This window comes from Toxorhynchites rutilus, chromosome 3 (assembly GCF_029784135.1).
Source record: "Toxorhynchites rutilus septentrionalis strain SRP chromosome 3, ASM2978413v1, whole genome shotgun sequence".
Classification (NCBI taxonomy): domain Eukaryota; kingdom Metazoa; phylum Arthropoda; class Insecta; order Diptera; family Culicidae; genus Toxorhynchites; species Toxorhynchites rutilus.
In genome coordinates, this window is record NC_073746.1 from 202,351,249 (window position 1) to 202,378,210 (window position 26,962).

The 26,962-nt window shown below is 40.1% G+C and overlaps 1 protein-coding gene across 8 annotated transcripts in view; it reads left to right on the top strand.

Moving 5' to 3' along the window:
- LOC129775220 (regulating synaptic membrane exocytosis protein 1) overlaps positions 1–26,962 on the top strand; it is a 53,568-nt gene that overhangs the window by 24,180 nt on the left and 2,426 nt on the right. For 7 of the 8 annotated variants that reach the window (XM_055779641.1, XM_055779638.1, XM_055779639.1 and 4 more), the window contains 2 exons: positions 23,027–23,208; positions 23,302–24,002. In XM_055779641.1, coding sequence (XP_055635616.1) covers positions 23,027–23,208; positions 23,302–24,002 — 883 coding nt within the window. Of the gene's footprint in view, positions 1–23,026; positions 23,209–23,301; positions 24,003–24,098; positions 24,127–26,962 lie in introns of all 8 variants that reach the window. The other variant, XM_055779645.1, reaches the window with a different exon arrangement.

Here is a 26,962-nt window from a genome sequence, read left to right on the forward strand (position 1 = left end):
ACAATTGATACGCCCATACTTTGCATTGAAGATCGTAGGAACGATCCCCGATAGAAGGTAATCTGGAATATCATGGATTTTCTTCTTCATGAACAGATCAAAATGTACAGAGGAATTGATGTAGTCAGGGAAACAAACACGGTTGGGAATATACGAAGAAGGATCAACCTGCATGGAGATGAATTCATGATATGAGCTCATAAATCCAGAATGAAAATTTAGCTCGCTCAGTTGCTCAAAATTTCCGATCACTAATGGGTTCATAACCTTACACCGGATGAGGAACCGAAGAGATAATAAATTGAAGCGATCTTTTAGTGGGAGTACGCCTGCCAAAACCTCGAGGCTCATGGTATGCGTTGAGGGCATACATCCCAACGCAATACGGAGACAAAGATACTGAATTCGCTCGAGTTTAATTATGTGTGTTTTAGCAGCTGATTGAAAACAGAAACTGCCATACTCCATCACTGAGAGAATAGTTGTTCGATACAACATTATAAGATCTTCGGGATGGGCTCCCCACCAGGTTCCGGTAATTGTACGGAGAAAGTTTATTCTTTGTTGACATTTTTTACTCAGATACCTAATATGGGCCCCCCAAGTACATTTGGAGTCGAACCAGACCCCAAGATACTTGAATGACATAGCATGAGTGATCGGTTTACCCAAAAGTTGAAGCTTTGGTTTTGCTGGTCTATGCTTCCTAGAAAAAAACACCATCTCTGTTTTCTCCGTGGAGAATTCGATCCCTAGCCCAATGGCCCAGGTTGAAAAATTGTTCAAAGTATCTTGTAAGGGTCCTTGCAGGTCGGATTCGTTTGATCCTACGACCGACACCACTCCATCATCTGCAAGTTGTCTTAGGCTGCAATTTTGTGTAAGGCAATTTTCGATGTCGCTTACATAGAAGTTGTACAAAAGGGGGCTTAAACATGAGCCCTGGGGGAGGTCCTGGGGGAGGCCTATGTAAGAGAACCGACTTACTGCCGAATCTCCGTGAGAAAAGTTCAAATGTTTCTCACAGAGCAAGTTATATAACATATTATTCAATAGAGGCGGCAGACCCCGAGAGTGTAATTTGTCTGACAAAACCTCTATTGAAACAGAATCAAAGGCCCCCTTTATGTCCAAGAATACTGAAGCCATTTGTTTTTTTTTCGGTGTAAGCCATTTGAATTTCTGAAGAAAGCAACGCAAGACAATCATTCGTCCCCTTGCCCCGGCGGAACCCATATTGTGTATCTGAGAGTAAGCCATTCGTTTCAATCGATCAAGGCGAAACAAGATCATTTTCTCCAACAATTTTCGTATACATGACAGCATTGCTATTGGGCGGTACGAATTGAAGTCGGACGCGGGCCTTCTGGGTTTTTGAATAGCTATAACTCTTACTTGTCTCCAATTATCTGGAACAATATTATGCTCCATGAACCGATTGAATAAATTCAACAAGCGATGTTTCGCCACATCAGGGAGGTTTTTCAACAAGTTGAACTTAATTCTATCCGTTCCTGGAGCCGAATTGTTACAAGAAAGGAGAGCAAGGGAGAATTCTACCATCGAAAACTCGGAATCAAGATCGCACCTATCTTGAGGTATATCTCGAACAATTTTTTGCACAGGAGCGGAATCAGGACAAACCTTCCGTGCAAAATTAAAAATCCATCGATGTGAATATTCTTCGCTTTCATTCGTTGAAGAGCGATTTCTCATGTTTTGAGCCACTTTCCATAATTTTTTCATTGACGTTTCTCGTGACAAACCTCCCACGAAATTTCGCCAATAAGCACGTTTTTCCCTTTGATCAAGTTTTTAAATTGATTTTCAAGGTCCAAATACGATTGAAAATTTTCAATGGTTCCACGTTTCCGAAAAGCTTTGAATGCGTTCGTTTTATCCCGATAAAGCTTAGAACATTGGCTATCCCACCATGGATTGGGAGACCTTCGACGAATAGTGGAGCCTGGGATGGGTTTCGTTTGAGCGCGAACCGCGCTGTCATAGATCAAACGAGAAATGAAGTTATACTCCTCCAATGGAGGCAAACCATCGCTGGAATTGATGGCTAGAGCAATCGCGTCCGCATATTTTTTCCAGTCAATGTGTCTTGCGAGGTCATATGCCATGTTTATAGATTCAGATGAATTCGACCCAATGGTGATGGAAATTTTGATTGGCAAGTGATCACTACCGTTGGGGTCCTGGATTACATTCCACTTGCAATCTAACGATAGTGAATTCGAGCAAAGCGAGAGGTCAAGAGCACTTGGGTTAGCAGGAGGTTTAGGAACACGTGTTGTTTCCCCAGTATTCAAAACGGTCATATTGAAGCTGTTACAAAGGTATATATCAACGATGAACGATTGTCGTCGTACTGTTCCCCCCAGGCAGTTCCGTGAGAGTTGAAGTCTCCCAAGATCAATCGTGGCTCAGGAAGAAGTGAGCACATGTCAACAAGTTGCTTGCGGCTAACCGCAGCTCTCGGAGGCCAATACAAGCTGACAATACAGAGGTCTTTGCCTCTGATGTTTGCATGACAAGCAACAGCTTCAATCCCTCCAATAGGTGGAAGGTCAATTCGAAAAAATGAGTGGCACTTATTGATCCCCAATAGCACCCCTCCGTATCTGTCATCACGGTCCAAGCGTATAATATTGAAATCATGGAAAAAGAGATCATCTCGCGAAGAAAGCCAAGTTTCGGACAGAGTATGAATGTATCCAATTTAGGGATAAGACTACGACAATTCCACTGTAAAACAGTGATATCTCCGACCTCTCTATTTGAATTAGACATCAAGAGAGATAATCATTGCAAGAAGGGGCCATGTTTGCATCAATTGCTGTAAAATTGTCTTTAATACTGGAAGCATTGAGATGACAATGGTTCTGATGGAGTCGGAAACATTAAAACACTTGAAGATTTGATCCAAAAGGTCAGACAACTTTATAAATCCCGATTGGGAAGTTGAGCTGAACGGAAAAATAGGGACAGTTGGGATTTTTGATGTCTCCTCGAGTGCTGGGTCGTTCGAAGGTGAACTATTGCCACGGAAGCCAGGAGGAACCTGATTTTGCTTGTCCGCGACACTCGATTTTTTAGGCAAGCTAACAGGGGTTATCACCGGAGGGACTTGTCCTTGAACTTTGGGAGTGGTCACATTTTTGCGCCGGGGATTCCCTTGGAAAATGAACGGTGTGCCCCCGTTAGCTGTATCCGCTTCCATTTCGTCAACGGGCAACGTGGCGAAGACATTTTGTGTGTTGATTGGTTGTTGTTCTTGAGCCGGTGAAGAAGCGCCCTTCAAAATTTCCGCAAAAGTGCGCTTCGAGCGTTCCTTCAAAGAGCGCTTCTGTTTATCCCAGCGACTCTTATAAGTTTCACAAGCTGAGAGCTCGTGTGGGGATCCCCCGCAATATGGACATTTATGCTCAGTCGCACTGCAGGATTTCCCCTCATGTTGCTCTCCGCAAGTGGCACAGCGCTCCTTGTTGGTGCAATAGTCTGCTGTATGACCAACTGACTTGCATTTGTTGCAAGTCATGGGCTTTGGCACGAAGAGTCGCACTGGAAGCCTTAATTTATCCACCATAACGTAGTCAGGGAGGGCGGAACCAGCAAAAGTTACTCGAAATGAGTCGGACGGCGTGAACTTTTTTTCTTCCCCATTCTGGGAAACTTTTCCTAGTTGATGGCAGTCCAAAATTTTAATTTGCTTCAAAGGGAGCTGTTTAAATCTGCCATCTCCCTCTTTTATTATTTCGCTCGTCAGACCCGTTTCTGTAATCACCCCCGCAATTTCTACGTTATGGCAGGGCACATATACGCGATATTCTATTACAAAACGATTGTCGACAACAATATCGTTAGCTTGCTTCCGATTAGCCACGACAACAGGCAGTTTGTTCGGTCTAACCTTTCTAATTTCGACCACGGAGGAATAATATCTTGCCAGATCTTTAGAAATTTGAATGACATTTAGAGATTTTCCTTTTGGTTTGGGCCGGAAGAAAACAACCCATGGGCCAGATCCAGGTGAATCTTCTGGATAGACCTTGACACGAAGAGAGGAAACAACTGAGGGGGAGGACGAGGTCGATTGTTGAGCGAGATCAGGAACAGTAGGGCTGGGAGGCAAGTTCGGGACTTGAGGAGGCAGGAGATTGAGGGGGTGAAGAGGGAAGGTTTGCAAATTTTCTTGAGGGGGGCTTGTTTAGGTGGCTTAACTCTCCCTCTAAAGAGACATCCGAGGGGGGAACGCGTTTAAGCGACTTTCCAGCTCCCGTAGATATGGAGGGGTAGACAGTGGATTCAATCTCCATGTCAACGGTTCCTTCTTCATCTGCATTTAAAGTGGCAGATGCACACTTTTTAGTTAATTTTTCAATTTTTTTGTGTTTTCTTTCTTAACCTAATAAACTTAACCTAATAAAATTATTTATACTTATTATGCACACCACACCAGTGCGGATAATCTCCAACGCGTATCAATCCTTCGGTGCAGCTGAACCGGTGTATTGCACCACAGTACGATAATGGTGTCGATGACGAGAGGCGATAAATTCACCAGCACACAGCACACAGCGCCCGCGCTGTAGGCCTTCTTCCTCCTGCTTGTTGTGTCCGCTTCAATGCAATCCAGTTACAATCTAGGGAATCCCGTTATTGTGCACAATCACTTGACCAGCCACGAGAATAACGGTATCACTTCAACGATACACGAAAACGAAATATATGCGTCCGGCGGCTTCGAACTTAGGAAGACGAATGATTGTCCGACGTTGACTGCATCGATAATGATTTGATCTTTGCAGCCTCGCGTGTTTTGTTTACAGCCTTTCTGTTCTTCTGTTATAATTTCGTTAACATCGCAATGATTTTGAATTTTCCTATTAATCACCGACGTAAGATGCTTGTACAGGCTCGATAGACATGTGGTAGGCCTGTACTTCGCTTCGCCTGCACCAGGCTTTACTCACCTGTTCTTATTATTATTATTATTATGAGTTATGGCACTTCTCAGCATTGAGCTGGAATATTCACCTACCCCCGGGCTTCTTAAATGCCAAAGGGGGATTAGGCTCTGTGGTATCTTTTTTTTTTTTCTTTTTTTCTCTTTGTAATAGTGTCTGCACAATCATCGTGTTCAAATTATGGTGATTCAGGAACCGTCGCACTATGTTACACGTTCCAAGAATCAACGCTTTCTGCATAACCGCAAGCTGCTCTGTTACTTGCAGCTCCTCCAATGACTGCGTGAGAGAGTGTGGAACTAAACCAGTAGCAGAGATCACTACTGGTATAATACGGATGCCTTTCAAATGCCACATTTGTTTTAGTTCTTCTGCCAAGTCGTGATACTTGGTTATCTTGGCAGCAAACGTAGATTGTAGATTGTGGTCTAACGGTATTGCAATGTCTATTATCAGCACTTCTTTCTTATTTTTATCGTAGACCACAATATCAGGGCGATTAGCTGGTATTCGGACATCCGTAATAATCTCGCGATCCCAGTACAACTTGTAGCAGCTATTTTCCAAAACCGGATCCGGAATATACTTGTAGTAGGGTACCAACTGATTTACCAAGTTGCGTTTTGATGCTAGCTGTTGATGAACAATCTTGGCAACCGAGTTGTGACGATTGAGATAAGCTGATTCGGCTAGCGCTCCACAGCCGGCTATGACGTGTTCAATCGTCTCTCCTACTTTATTGCACTTTCTGCAACAGTCAACAACGTTTTCGTGCAAGATATACTTCCGGTAGTTTTTAGTCGCTATTATCCGGTCCTGGATGGCTACCATAAACCCTTCTGTTTCAGAAAAGAGTTCACCTCGCACCAGCCACGTGTTCGATAATACTTTGTCGATATGCGCTTGCTCTAAACGATGGGGGTGTGTCCCATGAAGTTCCTTTTGCTTCCATGATGTTATTTTTTCTTCTATGGTCTGCAAATTGCAGCTAAGTTCGTACTGCTCCTGCGCCAGATGCAGGGCACTGAATCCACGGTCCGTTTCACAGACAGCGCGATAGATATCGTGACGGGTCTGACTTTCCACGAAGTAACTCCGCAACTGCTGGATCTGGGAACTGCAAAGCGCTCTAATGTCAGTGACACCTCTTCCTCCTTCAACACGTGGCAAGGTGAATCTTTCTATGGACGACTTTGGATGGTGCATACGGTGCTTTGTGAACGTCACTCTCATTGCTCTTTCTATTGTTTCTAAATCGGTTTTCGTCCACTTCAGCACCCCGAAACTGTACGTGAGTAAAGGAACGGCAAACGTATTGACGGCTTTGATTTTTTTGCCGCCGCAGAGGTTTGTTTTCAAAACCTGGTTGATTCTGATCAAGAATTGTTCCTGGAGTTCCTTCTTGATTTTTGTGTGACAAATCCCTTTCAATTGCAGAAATTCCAGGTACTTATAGGATTCGCCTTCCACCAAATCTTGAATCACTTCACTCTCGTTAATGCGGAATCCTTCAGTCTCCACCAATCGTCCACGGTGGAGCTGTACTGCCTTACACTTTTCGATTCCGAGTTCCATCCGCACATCGGAACTAAAGTCGCTAACACACTGTAGAAGACTATGTAGCGCTTCTGTTGATTCCGCAAACAGTTTCAAGTCGTCCATATAGAAGATATGGTTTATTGTCGTTGTTCTGTTGATATGGTAGCCATGGCTGCTTCGGTTGAGTGCTCTGCTCAAGGGGTTCATCGCAAGGCAAAACCACAAAGGACTGAACGTGTCACCTTGGAATATTCCCCTGCGAATATAGAGAGTTCTGGATCTCAACATAGTTGTTCCGTCGGTGATACTAAGCGAGGTGCTCCAGTTTACCATTGCGTGTTCCATAAACCTGATGACGCCATCATGTATCTTGTACATTTTTAGTTGTGGAGGCGATCTGGCGTAGCGGTAACATCCATACCTCTCACGCAGAGATCACGAGTTCAATTCTCACTCCCGACATTCTTCCAAAAATGGAAGTAAAAGTGATGAACCAGCCGAAATGTGTTGAAAATCACTATAATAAAGGAAAAAAAAAAAAAAAACATTTTTAGTACCTTTATCAGGTACGTATGCGGTACTGAGTCGTATGCTTTTTTATAGTCAATGTACGCAGGTTCTCTGTTTCGGCTTGCTTGTCCGACGCTGACTGCATCGATAACGACTTGATCTTTGCAGCCCCGCGTGTTCTGTTTACAGCCTTTCTGTTCTTCTGTTAATATTTCGTTAACATCGCAATGGTTTTGTATCTTTTTATTAATCACCGACGTAAGTAGCTTGTACAGGCTCGTTAGACATGTTATTGACCTGTACTTCGCCGCATTCGCTGTGTCTTGATCCTTTGGCATCAGATGAGTAATTCCCCTGGTCACGAACTCCGGTGTTGTTTGGGGATTTTCTAATACCTTATTGAAGCACTCTGCCATTCGCCCATGAGTTGAAGAAAACTTTTTGTACCAGAAATTGTGCACGAAATCTGGTCTTGGCGCAGCCCAATTCCTGGAATATCGAATGGCTTCGTTGATATCATGGGCGGTTACCATAACGGCAGGCATTGCTTCAAGTCCGTTTCCATATTCCTCTTCTTCTGCCAGCCACATCCTGTTACTTCGGTGTTGAATAGGGTTCTCCCATAAGCCTGACCAAAACTGGGTAACTTCGTCAATCTCAGGAAGACCACCATCGTAATTATTGCGTTTCTTTTTGATGCGGCTGTAGAACTCCCTTTCGTTCATACTGAACATACGATTATCCGCATGCCTTTTCGTACATTCCGTATAACGTCTTAACCTTGCAACAGTTTTTCAATGAAAACTTACTGTCACTCAATCTTGCAAAAACCAAATATATGCTCTTCCATTCATCTCGTCTTCAAGTGGATCGCCATGCTGGGCTCGTAGTCAACGGTACGACGTTAGAGCAAGTAGATAATTTCAAGTATCTTGGTTTGATATTTGACTCCCGGCTACTTTGGAATGAGCATATCAATTCGCTTCAACGTGATTTAAGTGTAATTTGTGGAATCTTGTGGAAAGTGTCTAAATTCCTGCCGACCAAACCATTGATTGATATGTACTATGCGTTTGTATAATCTAAGCTACAGTATCTGGTGTCAATTTGGGGAGCTGCTAGCAAAACAAAACTGCAAACCCTACAGTCAACGCAGAATCGATGTTTGAAAGCTGTCTACAAAAGGCCTTCGTTGTATTCGACCGTCGGGCTGTATAAAGAAGCTGCACCTGCGGTTCTTCCGATATTAGCACTCCGTGATCTTCAGTCTCTAGTACAAATGCACAACATGCTCACTAACTCTGCTGCTTTACACAACCAATCTCTGCAAAGAACTTCCCATCGATATCCGTTGAGGAACCAAGCCATCTTAACAATTAGACGTCCAAATACCGAAGCCACAAAAAAATCTTTCACCTACCATGGAAAACGCCTGTATAATTCACTTCCAATAGAGTTGAAAAGTGAACGAAATATGCAATTATTCAAGCTGAAAATCAAATCTTCCTTGCGAAACAGACTCGAAAACTACCTTTGATAAAATAGAACGAGAAATGTTGAATCCTCGATCTAGCGCAGTAAAGTGAACAAACACCTTCTTCAAAGAGAGTAATCTCACTGAGGGTGGAATCGAAAACCGTATCCCGATAACCCATTGATTAATGAATTATTAAAATGAATTGTAATTATAATATTATGTCATAATAAATAAAAAAAAAACCTTTTTGATAGAGCACTCAACCGTTGTACATGGGTGTCGAGGATCTCAATGATGCGGTTTTCATTAAGATCAGAGAGCTTATTATTATTATTATTATTATTATTATTAGAGAGAGATTATTATTATTATTATTATTATTATTATTATTATTATTTACTTTTATTCATCGTACTGTTGTCTACATGAAAAGACTTTAAATTGAAAACTCCTCTTGTTCCCAATCCGTGCGAGAAATTGAGCAGAAGATTCTCCAAATTCAAATAAATGTTCGACAGTCGTAAATATACGAATCATAGCTGTGAGTGATTCATTGTACCCGAGGGCCGTTCGATGATATCGTGGTTGAAGCAACGTTCTAGTTCGTAATACCCTCGGTGACACTCGCATATCCAGCAACGAGAGTAACCTCGAGCAATCGACCTGATCATTCAGAAGCTTTGTAACAAAAACCGCTTGCTGATTTTTTCGTCGGCGTTCCAAGGTATCAGACCTCAGCAAATTGCAGCGATCAGAATATGGTAGGAGATTTTGCGGATCGCGCCATGGTAGACTTCGTAATGCTATTCTGATCAACTTGCGCTGAATACGTTCGATCCTCAAGCTCCATGTTAATTGGAGAGGAAACCTGATCACCGAAACATTGTCCAGGATTGGGCATACCAGAGAGCAATAGAAAGCTTTCAGTCAGTGGGAATCAGAGCAGTCTTTTGAGATTTTTGACACAAATCCAAGTTGATGATGATTTTCCTTAGTAATTAGAGCAGAGCGATGGAGGTTGAATGTTAGTCCATAAGAACCCCTAGATCATTGAATTGATCGATTCTATGAAAAATTTTACCATTTATGGTAAACCATTTATGGTATATTCGTAAAACACGAAGAAGTAGTGGAGTCCTTTAACCTTTCTGACACGCCAAGTTTTGATAATTTTTCAGCAGGATATCATGGTTGATGGTCAGTGGAGCTTTCGCACCCGGAACAATCATCTATACTGAACTCAAAGGCTGCTTTGGGGTCAGTAAAGATGACATTTACTTTGGGCCCCATTTTCCAATTGCTCAATATAGATCGTTGTAAAATTAAGCATATTGGTGTTAACCGAACGTCCAGGCATGGAGCTATGTTGATCACTGGAGATGTAGCATTTGGTGCGTTCGAGAATGATGTCGCTCACAACTATTTCAAAAAGTTTTGAGGCAGATCAAAGGTTAGTTACCATATTGGGCGTTATTTCAAAGGCATCAATGTTAGCTAGATCCACCGGAAATAAACACTGACGAAAAATGTGTAGCAAAAAGCTCACATTTCTCCTCGCCTAACGATGATTCGTCATTTAGAAAGATGCTAGGAGGTATAGTCGAATGAGTCAAAGTATCAACAAAATGGAATTGAATCGAGGATTCAAGTTTTACCGAAACAATGACTCAAAGAACAAGGCACATAAAGTTTGCACATGGTTACATTAGAATTGCTCAAAAGTTATTGATACTCCTCCACAACCTCTCGACATCATTCCACCAAAAACTATGGGAGAAATCTGGGTAGAAAAGTTAGAAACCATCAGATTTTTGAAAATAACGATTTTAAAGCTAATTCATCAATTAAGGGATGAATTTTCCTTCCGAATATACCAAACAAACTCGTAGATAACGGCTAAAGACAGGTAATGGCAATTGCAATGAACAAAGGTTCTCATACTTAAACTGGAATTCTGAAATTGATTGATTCCTTCGAAATATAAATAATATAATTTCAACTACCGTACGAATATGAGATTAAGTCAATTGTCATACATTCGCCATTCTTAGAGAAATAAAAATCATTATTCTGAAAACGTATAGCAAACCTTTTCACTCTCATAAGACACTATGACTTTATCTGAATAGAATGTTCCGAAAGCTTATTTTCGACTTACAAAAGAAGAGAGAAGAGATTTGCATGATGGGGGTACGAACTCGAATTCGTATCACTGTAACATCCCATGAAAAGATTGGATCTTATTCACAGCCTTGTTTCGCCAATAAACCCGGACCGTAGCGGCAGTTTTCGAACTCCAGCACCGATTCTTGCCACGTCTTGTTCCACCTGGTCTAACCACCTCGCTCGCTGGGCTCCTTTCCTTCTTGCCCCACCGGATTCGATGTGTACACCATCTTTGCAGGGCCACTGTCCGGTAATCTTGCAACAGGCTCTGCCCATCGCTCTCATCCTGCCTTGGCGACCTTCTGGATGGTGGGTTCGCCCTAGAGTTACGCCAGTTCGTAGTTCATCCTTCTTCTCCATACTCCGTTTTCCTGTACTTCGACGGTTATTGTTCTAAGTACTCGGCTTTCGAAAACATCAAATGCTTGTGAGCCCTCTTCGTGTTTCAGTCGGGTACAAAAGTATGTTACCGTCGGAATTATGTTTACTTCATCGGCAGAGCAGATAAAAATGACTGAACTTGTTGAAAATTGTATCCCGCATGTTAAAGATCGCTTCCCGCATAACATCCAGCATTGCGGGACATTGTGCTGTGTGAAGGATTTTTGTGTTTATATGAACAGCGAGTTCAACTTTAGAGCTTATGTCAACTACGTCGTCGGGAAAGCGGAATGGCGATCACCGCTACTGGTTCTGGACATTCGTTCACGATCGGGTGTTAATAAAAATCCGTTGAGACGAAGACTTCACAGAGACGTAAATTTGTATAATTTGTAGCAAATGTAGCAATCATACAATAAATGTTTCACTTTTTATGAAAGCGAAGAAAACACATTAACAGGTTGATCGTGACAATTCACAAAAAAGCTGTAATGATCATATTAATGCACATGTTTTTGTGCACATCATGAAATGAATAGTGTGTACAGATCTATCGCTTGAAAACTACGTATGCATGTTTCTTCATTCATGAAACTGTTAGTTCTTATGAGACAACGGCTTAAAACAAAAATCGCCACATCTTTCCATTTTTTATTAGCTTTCATTATGAATATCTGTTGAAAACATCTCCCAATAAGCAATTTTTTTCATACTTGTAGCTTGATTTGTTAAGTAACGTAACGAATTGATAATCAAATTTTGCTGTATTTTTTCAGTTTGTCACTCTTGTTTATAAACATTTCTACCAATATATGAACCGCTCAACGAGCCTAGTGTACTAGACAAAACATGTATTACAATTATAAAAATATACGGAGCATTGTTAGTAGAGCATTCGTCTGTTTCCACAATAGAAAGTGAAATATGAGTGAAATTTGTACAATCATCACAATCACGCAGAATAAACAGCTTCCCGGTGATTTAAAAATTTCTTGAACTGGCATTTTTGTAAACAACTGAAATTGTAAATGTTCGGATAGAATTAAAAGAAATTGTAAACTAAAATTATTGTGGTTGACAACTGTGTCTGTCTGTCCAACTCTTCTGGTGATCATTAACAAGTTTGTTTAGTTTGAAATTTGCTATTTCGATATGCCACATGCCACTAGTTTGCTTGCAATCATTTGTGTACTAACATACTGCTACCACAAATGTGAACATTCGATGCAAACTTTTGTACGCACATCATCTCCGATTATCTGAACAAATAGTAGAAATACAATATTGACATATACGAGATCAGCCCTCTCTTATCTACAAAATATACAATTAATACTGATGTTTATTCAAAGTAAAATAGAAATTGGGGGAAGTTATTGTAGTGTTTGATTATGTTTTTAATTGAAACATGTAACATAAATAAACTATACCATATGGACATGACGGACAGATAAATAATAAATATGTTGGAACTAGTACAAAACAAAGAATTCTTGTTTCTAATTACAAAACTCCAGGTTGAGTATAATCCTTATTCGGCATAGCAATGCATGGTTTTCAAATAATCTTTGTATTATTTTTATATTTCATTGTAGTCATTCCGAAACATACAATACTGTAGAAGCAAGGTATTTATCTCTACTTGATATGGAAGAATAATTGTGATATTATAAACAGAAGCGAAAATAGATATACTTTCAAGAGAATATTTGCATGTAGTATAAAAATTCACTAACAATGACTGCATTAACATACAGACCGGACGATATAACCTGAATTAATGTATGATAAGTTATGGCATGACAATATTATATTGTTCCACAATTTTTATTACCGAAATACTGAATTCAGAGCATGTAGCAAATGTTGCCCGAGTCAAAAAAATTTTCCAGTCTTATTATTAGTACTTATCTGATCCATAACACACAACATGACGTCTGCATTTTCCTTCTTTTTTTCAATGTACATATATTAAAAAATCGTTTCCTCTCCCAATTTATTCAAACACATTTTGAGCATATCAACTAGAATGAAAGATTCGTGAAACGGAAATAAGAAAAATAGTTTGTATCCTAGAAAATTATTTTGACTTCTATAGCAGTTTCGTCAGATGGATAATATTTTCTCCTGTTTGTTGTTAAGACGCGTCCACATTACGCCAATCGGCCTTGGCCGCCCGGTAAAGCCGACTAAATGTGGACGTACCGCCCGGGCTTGCCGACGTGCCGAAAACCGACTCGAATCAAACCGAACCCAACCCGAAACAAGTGGGTCCGGTTCGAGAAAGTCGGCTGTCGGGTTTCGGGACCCAACCCGAAACAAGTGGGTCCGGTTCGAGAAAGTCGAACCAAAGCAAAACGAAGTAAATTAGCGTTAACGACATCGTGCTTCGTGTGTTCGTGACGGCTTCGTGCATCCGATGGGACTTCGGCTTCGTGCACCCGCTGGGGCGTCCACATTACATAACGAACCGAATATGCCGCCTGGTACAGGCCGATCGGCATCATTCGGCCTAATGTGGACGCGCCTTTAGACATTATGAATTCACGAATTTTCCAATCTGTCTAATATATGTGATTGCTTGTAATATGGAATCCATAACTTCGCGATGTTCTTGGACTATATACATATCCCTTCAACACTACAAAGTTGGAAACGATTTCAACACACTTTTTTTACATTAAAGCATGTATTTGAAAGAATATTTATTTGTCAAACGTGATAGCCTATATGCATTAGTCGATTGTTAATCTATTATCACTCGCAAGTTGATTGTGGTACGGTGCTCAATACGGAAGTATGAAATTCTGCAGATAGAGCTGAAACGATTATTATTTTCCAATTTAGCGAGTTTTGTTTGCATTGGTGCTTTTGTTTCCAACATATGTTGATATTGAAATTAATTCGTGTTGTTGGTGAATTTTCACGTTGGAAAAAGCTGGTTCAAGAATTTGAATGAGATGTTATGCCACGTTCAAATGACTGTATTCGAAAAAAAATTTACACAAATAGGGAAACTGAGGGTACGACCGTCTTGGTAAAACGAACTGCCATGAAAAATAATAGAATACGCAGTGCAGGGAAAATAATGATAAAAAAAAAGTTCAACTAGAAGATAAAGCCAACCTTTCTTGATTCATTTAGAATTCAGAATCAGAAAACCAGTTGTATCTCAGGGATGGTACAAAAAATGTTTTTGTTTCAAAATACAGATACTTTTACTGATTTTTCGTGAAAAATATTGAAAAAAAAATTTCGTACTTTTCTTCGGATACCTACATCAGAATCTATCTCCATCTCTGGTGATCAACCTCAGCGGCCATTTTATTCTATATTATTTCTTCATGTCTGCAGCTTTCCGAGCCACTTTGAACACTTCTTCAATTCCGCTTGACAATTGGCCATTATTTTTCGTATGGGCGGAATTGGGGTAATTGGAAGGATTGAGGTCTTTTTCAATGTAATCGATCCTATTGCCACGGTACCACTTGAATATAAAATGTCCAAAACTTCACCGGACGTTCCTGTAGCAGGGCGCGGCATAGTCATGGTCAACTGAGGATAGTAGGCTGAATAACCGACTGACTACATCCATAGTCAGTCGGTAAATGACTTTTGGCTCATCACGCAGTTTCTTCGCCAAAAGGACTGAACAGTCAGTCGGGCGTTTAGTCGCTATCTCCCTCTACCGACTCGACTATATCATTCCATTCTTCCCAGTCAAATTGTCCTCATTGCATTTTGAAGTGACTTCCCTCAAAACGAATTCGTTCCTCTCTCTCTCTCTCCCATGAACGTTTGCATGCATCGATGTTTGAGTTCACCGTGGTTTGACAAACGCTACAGGTGAGCTAGATTTTTTGTAGCGTACCCGAAAACTACTCACACGTATAAGATAGAATATTGCAGAGCATGTAATGTAAAAATGCTAATTTCATATGAAAGTCCTGATTGTGGGCTATGGTTTCAGACATGAGACTATAATCCCCTTATTCACAATGCACAATACACAGATATATTGTTTTTATGAAATTTCCAATGCTTTAATTGAAAATCGGTAACCTATACCCAAGCCACAAAGTGACCTTTTTTGAATCTGTGAGATTGCAATGAATCTCTCAGTGCCTATTCCGAAAAGCTTTTTACACATCGAAAATGTGTATGACTTATCGAAAATCCTATGATTTACCGAGTTAGAGCCATTTTAGTGATGCGGTATCTAAACTGGTATGGCCATAACAATGAACTTCAACTCGTTTTTCTCAAAACTATTTTTTTTCAAACTGGCATACACGATATCTGAAGTTCTACTGAATCGATTTATGTCGAATTTATATGAATACAATCTACATACATCTCTCTATCGCATGAGCCACTAAAAAAATTATATTTTTAAAATTTTACTATTTTGATAAAAATTGGGAAAGGTAAGAAAAAACGTTTCAACCCGCATTTTTTTTTCAAACGACCGCCATTTTGTCAAAAAAGATGTTTTGACTTGTCCGAGGTTCATGCGGTAGTGGCATCTTTACTGATTTTGAATCTGTTCGATTTTTTGTTTCAGATAACCATAAGAACTGGAAACGTGTACGCCATGGCACAACTTTTTTTTGAACCCCCTCACTTTATCAGCTTGTAACTATTCTAGTTATGAATATTTTTTCTCCGTTCAATTTTTGTTTTATTGTTAAAAAATAGATGAACAAATAATGATATAATGGATGGTGAAAATATTCTTTGTTTTATTTTACGGAGCTCGAAGAAACGTTCGAAATTAGTGTCTCTACACTAGAATACCCCCTAAAACAGGTTTTCTTTCTGTTTCTCGATACCAGAGTCCTTTCGATTTTTGAACACTCCTATACTCGCGCGAGAAATCAATAATTCGTTTATTTCTCAGAAAACATCAACACTACATTGCGATTCTCTCTAGGTTCGTCATTCGTTGTTCGTCATCTATTAGCGTATCGTATGAGTTGGTACGAAGGGGACGTGTATAACTTTTTCACCACTTTCGGTCTGAGATACCGACGCGAGTATAGGAGTAACTTTTTTGGACAAGTGACTTTTTTCCTATTTTAGAATATCGTTCAATAAAATGTACAAATTAATGTCAGTGGCGCGGAATATTCATTAAATATAATGAATAATATAATTTTCGGACTATTCTTATTTGATTTTAATCCTTTTTGTCACCGGATTGAACTGATTCATATATTATTCATCGATATATTCGTCGTTAGATTCATACGTGCAAAAGTAAAGTACAAATGTTTGACATTCGTATAGTTGTACACCAAATACAATGGTCACACATATACACACTTGTGAAAGAATTGCACTTGCGGAAGAATTGTAAACGGTAAACTATAAATTATTCAGTGGCTTATGGTTATTTTTACAGTTACAGCTTCGGTTTTTTTCTAGAATATATGAACTGAACAATATCGATGATAAAACAAGTCGCAGGAAGTTCCTAGAAATCCTTTTATATTATCTTCAAAAAAATATCTAAAAACATCCATCAAAAAAACAGGTATTAAGTTTTTGGTAACCAAGAACACAGAAACAATTTATATTAGATATAGGAAAACTTGAAATTCCAGAACCCTTATCATCTGGTAACTATCTAGAAGGTCGTTATACATTATTCTCTCCAAAAAAAAAGACCCAAAAAACACGCTACAACTGAATTAAATGTAAAAAATATGTTTATCTCGAGCATGCAGTTATGGTATGTTCTGATTCTTTTACTAATGAAATCTAAATCGATAAATACGTTATTATGTTATTTCATAGCTCTTTATACTTTGATGAACTATATTCAGTTGCTTACTTTCAATTAATAACAGGAAAAAGTCAAATTTCGTTATTTGTGTTGGAGTATCAAAAATTACTATGTTTTGAAGAGGCTGAAATAGATGACTATTAAAACTAAATGAAAATGAAGAAAGCATATTTTCTGGACATTTTTCACTCAATTATACCCTCTTATTAAAAAAAAATACCAATAAAGCTATAAAAAAATATACAATAGCAATATTACAGAGAAGTTCAACTTTCTGTCTGTGACACCGTGCGCGAGTATATGTGTTATGATTTTGCACGTGAGTACAGGAGGGTTAAGAAGGTCAGCGTATGACACGCCTTTGCATCTCGCCTGCTGATGTTGTTTACATGCCTTTCGGTTCCTACCTCGTTCATTTCTTTTTCTTCTTTATTTTATTCTCTCTCTCTGTTTTTTCTTCTTCTCTTTTTTCTCCTTCTGTAACTCTTTGTCTTGTTTCTTTTGAAAAACATTCTTCAAATGTTTGTTGCTGTCTATGCTGTTCTGGTCGTCGGTTTCTCCCAGGTTTTCGCTAACGCCCTGGTTGTCGTTGTCGCCTTGGTCGTACTTCCATTTTTTGAGCAGCTCTTCGTTTAATGGTGATTCCTTCGTTTTTTCCTAAATGGCTTCGAGAGATATTTGACTGATTTCCGGTTGGAACTTCGACTTGCCGTTGCTGGTGTAACAGGTGTTCAATAAAATATGAGAATGATTTCAATACCTTTCTGTAACACAGTGTATTTTTTTTCTCACCGAGAGATTTGCTCTCTGAGCTCCTTAGAAACGGGTTCCTCGTTTCTTTTCGCTCGGGTGCTATCAAAGATGACATCGAAACAACAAGTACTTCGCGAGCACGTTGTACGGTTCTTCGATACACGTGAAAGTCAAGGAAAAAAGTTTACAGTAGACCACATTCGGGACGAAAATGTGCCGGTGAGCACTGTTTACCGGATCCTGGCATCCCATAATGTCGAGCGAAAGACCAGTAGTGGTCGCCCGGCGAAGATCATGATGAAAAAGAAGAAAGAATCTCTGAAAAAGCTATTCGACAACAAGGACGGTACGAGTTTGCATGACGCCGGTCGAAAATTTCGCTGCTCCCATTTCTACATCCACAGAACCCTCAAGCAGGAGGTCATTGTCTGTCAGAAGAAGATTAGGGCCCCAGAGTACAAGGACGAGCTGATAGCGACCGTGAAATCTCAGTGCTGGTGGATGACGAAGAGTTACCGTGGGACGTCGCTCGTGCTGAACGACGAGAATTATTTTCCGCTGTCAAAATCCCACATTCCCGGCAATGACCGACAAGGCGTCCACACCCTGGCCGGACAAGGCGTCTTCCCATTACGCCAAGAAGACGATGGCGTACATCGAGGAAAAACAGATACCGTACGTACCCAAGGAACGAAACCCAATCGACTTGCCCCAGTGCCGTCCGATCGAGGGTTTTTTCGGCTAACTCAGTGCCCCGGTGTATAAGAATAATTGGCGGGCTACGGACACCAAGCAACTGACCACTAGGATGCGGATTTGCATCCGGAAGATAGATGTCAGTGCCGTCCAGCGCTCGTGTGAGAACGTCTCCACCAAGTTGCGCCGTACGGCTGAGCACGGTCCCTTTGCCAACATTCACTGACTTTTTTTTTTGAAGAACAACCGTCATGTTTTTAATAAAAAATACTGAAATGCTCGAAATAATTTTCATTTTTTTTACTATATCACTGAAGAAATTCTTATTTTTTTTATTGAACACCCGTTATGTGAATGTTTCCATAAGAATTGCATCGGAGATCAATTGACGTAACCTGACGTGAATGTGACATGGAACGACAAACATGTGAATCGCACTTAAAGTAGTATGACGGTGTCTTCAATTGTTTCAACAAGTCCGTCATACTCCTAGACAGCACATCTTATGAGAGATTTATCAAACCTAACTGGGGAACATATGGGGAGTAGAACGAAGAGTAGATGCAGCTGAAAAGCAGTGTGGGAGTGTTAAAGAGTTTAAGACGTTCCCGCCGGCGCGTACACCGGTGGCTTGTACTAGACTGCCGTAATCTCGCGAAGTGACGCAAGCGCCAGAGGGAGAAATTTCCAGTACGAAACTTTTCGCAAAATTGCACACGCGTACATTATGAAAATCTGATCTGTACAAATTGTGTACAATTGATGGAAAAACATTGCCATCGGCTCGATTTTTGAAAAAATGCAGTTTTATTTAAGCTATGTTACCAACGCCAGTTTGTTGTGAAAACAGCAAATTTTAATCGCTGTTTCCACAACCGAGTGGCGTTCATCCATCAAAGTATGGTAGAATCTGTTTCCAAATATTTTCTACAACATGCCACCGTTGAGTGGAGCATGAGGTAGCATCAGAGAAAAGAGTTCTACACATTTTCCGTCTTTGTAACGTGTGTCGAGCGGGCCAACGTAGTTGAGAACCCGATTGTAACAACTATGGACAGCATCTTCTATTCCAATCCAAAATGCAATTGAAAACATCCGTGTTGAATAAGATAATGCCGTCCGAAATTATCCGATGTAAAGCAAATACAGTTTACGCGAGGATGTTCTAAGGTTTGTTATAAGATGCGTTTCGATGGAGATTTTAGACATTACCCTTCGATCAACTCTCAGCTTCAATTCATCCGAAAAAGACATTGAGTGAGGTAAGTGAACATCGTCAAAATGCTTTGTCCCTTGATTGATGTTGATATTTGAAATTTGTTGTCCCTTCTCGTTCATTCTATGCCATCAGAACGGATTAAAAATCATATCGCATCAGATTCCAAATTACGTCACATTATAAGGGAAGTGGCGCTTGCGCCACATCACAGTGGAAATGGCGCTTATGCCATTCCATTTTCAAGCTTTTACGAGGTCATTTTTCCACATTTCTATAAAACTTCGCAGTCGTTTGAAAGGATTTGGTATTCTTTATCGATTTATAACATAAAAAGTAAAATGTCAATTTTGGCGCTTGCGTCACTTTGCGGGATCACGGCAGTAGACTGTCTCATCGTTATTGTGTAATATGTAACAACAATGGTCCGGGGGTGGATTTAAGTGAAAATTAGCATTTAGAACTCGACAGTTATTCGCTAGACAAAAACTGTCTTCGACAAAGTAGCTACTTATAATAGAGCGCTCATTTTTATGTTATCAAAAATAGGGTGACCAAAACTGTCGATGAAATAAAAAATATAACTTCCTTATCTTTATAGAAATAGATAAACATAGTTGGACAATGTTGTAGCCCCAGTTGTTTGAAACATCTTTGTAGAACAATGTTTTTTTTCTATCTCTTCAAATAGTCGATATAGCGTCTTTTTACTAGGTTGCGCTAGGGTCACCATGAAAAAAACTGTTTTCTTGCTCTAACTTTACTTGTCTAACTTACTTGTTCGTATCCATAGTCTCCTCTTTAAAACACGTTCGAATTTCATGATCGTTTCATGATCGAAACCAAAGTGACTACATATATGTATACTAGGTGAAGCATCATCGTCACTTTAATGGAAGGGGACTTCAGTTTGTGGAGCGGGGGTTGTTTGTTTTTGCTATTGTTAGGATACGCCATCTTTGCACATGCGGGAGTAGTGTATTTTAAAAAAGGGAAACCCAAAATATCTTCATTCCAGATCGAAAAATTTCGAACCAGAACTAGAAAAAAAGAACTAGAGACGAATGTTAAGTTCAAGTACTAGTAAGTCTGTTAAGTATTTGAATATTGCTTTATGCTAACTTGTAAGATTTTCACAGATGATACGATATTATTATGTAAAAGATGACCCACAATATGCTCAACAAGCAATGACCGATATATGTATGAGAATTGCTGACGGCATTGACCTCTTCGTTCGTAGTATCAGCTCCAACGCCAATGTGGATTAATTTTCTGGATTTGCTCGGTTTGATACCTTCTGCGAACAGTAAGGATCTTGTAGTGGTTGATCATAACATCAACGCGAACAGCATTGTTGATGGCAGCGGTGACAACATCACACTTAGCAGAACAGCTAGCAGCAGTAACGATTACTGTACCAACAACACCAGTAACTACAATGAAGATTCCTATTAGACAAGAATCTGAACTGGATGAAAATTAAATATTAGGAAATCATCCCTTCTTTTCCCCATACTAGCTACCTACACCAACGTACTCATTCTGTTCATTTCTGAATTTTTGAAACGAGCTAGACCGTTTGTTCTGGCTATCATATTTTTTACCGATTTGTTCACCGTGTTTATAACGGCTTCTGCGTCAATATTCGCGAATACGTTATCTTAAGATAGATCAGTGTTTAAATCAATAAACATTCCGTCTAGAATACGTTTTTAGTTATGTACTACATTTATTTCATCTTAAGATTACCCTCAAATAGACAGTAGCATGCACTGTAATCTTGATGAACGTACAATATGTCTGCATTCATTCGAGTGAAATATAAAGAATATTCATTTGGACATGCCAGCGAGAGTTGTAGAGTAAACTGAAAACGAACGAAAAACTGTTATTAGAAATTATACAACACTACATTTAAAGAGGGAACATACCATTTTCCGGAATTGCCAATAGTCGGTTTTCGAAACCCGCCACTGTACGTAGCCCTTTTTTTTAAAAAACATCGAAATTTTCTCAAAACAATATAATTCATCTGGGATCCTTGCGCCTGAACTTTGGCACGCCGTTCGTAATATTGTGCAATCACACCTATTCTGTATTTCGATCGATTCTAAATAGTTCGAACGACTTGCTAAAATTCTATTCTGTATTCCGTTCGAGTTGTTTTTGCATTTCGTTCGTGATGCTTCTCTTCCAACATTAGATGGGCAAAACGTCCGAAATAGGGAATGAAAATTTATAACTCGAACGAATTATCACTTTCGAACGAAATGGAAATCCGTCGGAATACAGAATAGGGCTGAATGAGTTCATCATGACCCACGTTATTTTCAGTCCAACCGTTTTTATATACATCTAGGAGAAAAACAATCGATGGGTTATCCTCAATTAAGCGCTTTGGTGACGATACCGCAACAACACACGATACGGTAATATGCAGAAAACGTTCTGAAGTTTTGTTTTGTTTAGCAAGATAATTGTTCAACATTCGTAATTGTTGCAGTACTCGTTCTTAACGATGAGCATATTCTTGTCTCGTATTTTTGACCGGCAGGTAGGAATAAATTTCCCCATTCGTCCCACGAATGTACAGACGACGATGTTTTGGTGACAGAAGTAATTTCCACTTCCGCGATAAAGAATTCGCTGTTATTGAACTAAATATGTTTTCTGTAAGCTAAAAAGTCTAAGAAGTCTATATGTGACATAACGATTTGTATGATTAAACTCACCAATTTCAATTCCGAACTAGGACACTAATTTTTTGACTAAACTCGACTCGACTCGACTCGATTCAAACCGAACCCAACCCGAAACAACTGGGTCCGTTTCGAGAAAGTCGAACCAAAACAAAACGAAGTAAATTAGCGTTGACGACATAGTACTTCCTGTGTTCGTGATGGATTCGTGCATCCGATGGGACTTCGGCTCCGTGCACCCGATGGGGCGTCCACATTACATAACGAACCGAATATGCCGCCTGGTACAGGCCGATCGGCATCATTCGGCATAATGTGGACGCGCCTTAAGCTCCTTGAATACCATTGTTTCGTTTGTTGACCTCACACAGGGAACAGGGTAGAGTTCGTATGAACGTTTGCTTGATATTTGGAAAGACAAACAAGTGAAAGACATAGAGAAATGAAAATAGGTAATAACACAGTCAATCCCACAATTCACCACTTTGTTCGATTTAAGTTCTGTTGGCTTTTGTTCATCAACTGTACGCACCGATAAACTGAGATAGAAGAAATCGACCAATGCATATGGAGATAAGTGTCTGTTAAAGAGATAGCATCCACTCCTAATCCTGATGACTGAAGTAAATCAGCGTAGTTAATGTAAATATCGATATTGTATCAAATATCATGCTTATTGGTAAATGCACGCTGCATTGCGTTGTAGACAATTCTTTCAAATCTTGCTTGTAATTTTAGATATACATAAATGTTTTAACTGTATCATCAACAAAATCATTACTCACCGTTTTAATACTAATATATGTAATTTGAAAATTTCAGGAACAACTCGCAAGAGAAAAACAGGTTTCTGGTCGTGTCCAAATACAAGTGTGGTATCACGGGGACAAGAGTGAATTAGTTGTTTCATTGATGGCAGCAGATAACCTGCCACCGCGTGATGATTCGTTAGGATATGGAGGGTTGCCAGAAGCATACGCTTCTATCAAAATTTTGCCAAAAACGTACGCAATTTGTATACCGAATATAACCGAGACATCGAGACACTTGCTACAACTTTAATAATGTATGCCAACATTTTATTGATATCGTTACAGAAATGAAACACATGTTATGCAAACTGAAGTTTCATCACCATCCCAAAATCCTATTTGGAATGCAACGATTACGTTCCGAGCAGTGTCAAGCGACACTCTTTTCGACCGCTATATCGAAGTCGCGCTATACGATCTACTCCCACAATCTGAGCCCATTTTTCTCGGAGAATGTAAAGTCATGCTCCAGAAAGCATTCCTAGATGACGTTGCTGTTTGGTATCGATTAGACGATCCCAAGCAACTTCGAGGTGTACCTAGTAAAACGCATTGGTCATCTCCACGCTGCTCAATTTCTGGAGACGTAACAAAACTGATCCGCGGATCCGACTATCGTTTCCAGCGATCAGTATCGGATGATGTGGATAGTATTGGAGATGGAAGCTCCCTTTTGCACCCCGATCATGCGTTGGGATTCAGCAGAAGGGGGTCTTCACAATCTGAAACACTAGAGATTGAATCATATCAGTTGGGAAAAGATTTTTCTAAATCTTTACCCGGATCGAGAAGATCTTCATTTCAGGATCAAGACAAAAGTAAAAGTGGAGAAATATCTCCAGCTGTTGGCTACAACATCGAAAGAAGACGGTCCTCCGTTGCTAAACGTAACACAGACGAGCTTAGACGTGCATTCAATCAGAGCAGAGGGGAATTCATTCGCACCATGAGCCTGTCCCGCGAGCTCGAACGCAAAAATTCTACCAGTAAGTAAATTTTTTGATTTAAATGTATTCTTCTATACGTTTCTATACCAATTCTATCCAAATTTCCTCTATTTGATACATATGCTCCATCTCTAGCTTAATATTTTCATCGCTCTCACCTCTGGTAAGATGTGCTGTTCACTTATTCGCACTGTATCCCATTCTAATTTTACTCGTTGCTATCTTTTGTATGTTTGCCTTTTTTTATTGTTCATGAATATACATAACGTTCTAGTAGTTCACATCAAAGATTCTCACTTTATGGCGAATATTCATTTCATGATAACTAACTTAGTCTGAATAAATAAGAGAGTGTTTTAAAGTATTCGTTATTCTTTTGTCCTGTTGAAAGTATTTTGAATACAGTTTTTTATAACTCACATACCCGAAAAAACTCACCTAAAACATTGAAGGTCGCTCTGAACGAGTAACTGTACTTTAATGTTTTGGTTCATTCGCCTCTAGCTTTGAAAAGAGCCCTTGAAGGGTTAGTGAAAATGATCGAGATGCTGTAATTTTCTTCGTTGCTTTATGTATTACCTTTGCTATTTTGGAGGTAATCCAACGTGGTTTTCAACGATTCATAGTTTTTTTTCCGACTGTACATTGTAGTTACTTTATTCGTATGCTTCCATTTCAATTTCTGACCCCATTTCTCTAGGCGGAAAAGTTTGAATAATTGAACTAGAGTCGAAAATGCTTAATTTAACGGTTGTAGAATCCAAAGTGAGAAAGGTATTTTCCTGAAAATCAAAGGTTGCTTTGATATGACGGTGCTCGGTGCGTTGCTACACACAACACTCTTCCTCGACGCTGCTGCTGGCTCCGACCAAACTGCTGTCGAAATGCCTCCAGACGTACTCGTGAAAGAGCTGTCATCAGAAGGTAAGCTGCCGTCGTTTCCGTGGAACAGAATCCGTATCACACACTTTTCGTTCTGAAGCCCTTGGTGTAATGAAATTTGACAAAAATGTGCTTCGTACGGTTGCTAAATTTTTTAGAGCCCAACATCTTCAAATATCTTTGATTGTCCTCAAATACATCACTCTTGTTTTCTCTCCTATGTCCTCTAACAATATATGGAGCCAAATCGATTCTAGGGATGCTTCGGAAAGAGCAACGAATTCCGCCTCTGCAGTAGACAGTCAGAATTGCTACTACTGCTGATTACGGCTCCTGATTATCATGATCTAGGAGGGGCATGATTTCGGTTCCTCCTGAACCGACGTTTCTTCTGTACATTCATACCGCTCAGAAATTGCTTTAAGGTTGGATTGTGTTGATCTAAGGCCAAATCGACACCCAAATGCTGCGTACTGCCCACACAACAGCGAACTACGACTTCTCTTCATTTGTTTCTTCTTTATTATCATCATCAGACTCGATTGGTGCTACCTCGTAACTGGATCCACCCTTGGTTATTGATGGGTGGAACAATTAGACTTTCCTCCACTGGCCCTGGTCCAGACCCACAAGAAGTTAGGAAATTCACATCACGATTGATGGTTACTTTCCATGTCGTTTTGCCCACCAGGCGTTTTCGCCTTGTCGTCTTGTCCAGGTGTCTTCGACACCTCGTTGTAACCAACGAACCTCGGCTTGACTGCCTTGTTATCCAATTTTCCTCACTTCGCACATGACAGTATGCGTTTACGTCAATCAACTAAATGTGCCCAAGACCGCTAAAAATGAAATTACAAGATATTCTTTTCTGCGATTATTTCTATTGAGGTAATTTTTATTGGGAGCCTTTACAGCAAATATGTCAGCTAACAGACCGCGACGACAGCCAATTCTTTTGCCGTTTTGCTTCAAAAACGTCTGGAATTTCTTACCGATGTCACTTCATCGTGAAAACGAAGAAAATTGTATATAACCTTCCATACAATTCATTTCGTTTCACCGTGAAGTTCGCGATCAGGCCCATCTGCAATTTCAGCACCGTTGCACAATCCTATGCTAGCCGAATCTCCTATGCACAGACAGAGTCATCACTCGACGTTACCACGGACACACTCTCGATGGTTTGGCGCAGTACGAGCAAATTTCCGACGGAATCGCCAATAACGTTTATTCGTCCAATACCCCGGCCTGCCGAATGAACCTTCGTTCTTCCCACATTTTCGTTGATAATCCACACGCAATATAGCAGGTCTCTCCAAAATCCAAAATCTACTGCTTCTTAACTTAATTTGCACATCCAGCGAGAAATGCGTAGTGATGTTTGTCGTCATGCTGCGTCACGTTAATTGCTTCGCTTTCTTTTATAGCTTTCCACGCTAGGAATTATTCACACTTCACCTTCTAGTGGCCAAACTTTGTGCAGAAAAAACACCGAACCTTTCAGGTCTTCCAATCTGCATACATCACGGTTTCGGAATCGTTCTCGTCCCCTTTGTGCTGCTACTTCTCCTTACACTCGCCAATTAGCCTACTCTTCATCATGCTCAGGGTCAAATCCTCCTTCAGTTGGGCTTCAAGAGCGTTTATCAACGTCTCGCACTCCTCTAGCAGTCAGTTGAATAAAATGGTCATCAACAACTGTTCGTCCATAAGCGTTGAGCCTCTCAAACACATGTATCGTTTTTGACATGTCCGCTTCCATGTTTCCATTCTTCACCAGGTGGGGATTGTCGTGTCATTACAGCCTTCCAAACATTGTTGGAAACGTTTTTTTTTCACTTGGAAGTCTTCCAGAACTTTCCTCACCTCCGTTGCCAATTGGGCCTTCCTTATGTGGAGCAATGGGTTTCTCTCCACTGCCAATCCGATCGATGCGACACGAATGCCATAGTAATGGTAAAGTGTCTTTAATAAACAAAAAAAAAAAATCCGATCGATGCCAGCGCTTGCTTGTCCATGGTTTTCCACGTATAAACTGGATCCATTGTCACGCCTTGTTTCAAGGAATTTGAAACCTGAATAGCTCATCCGAATGGCTCCTGTTCCGCATGGTTCAA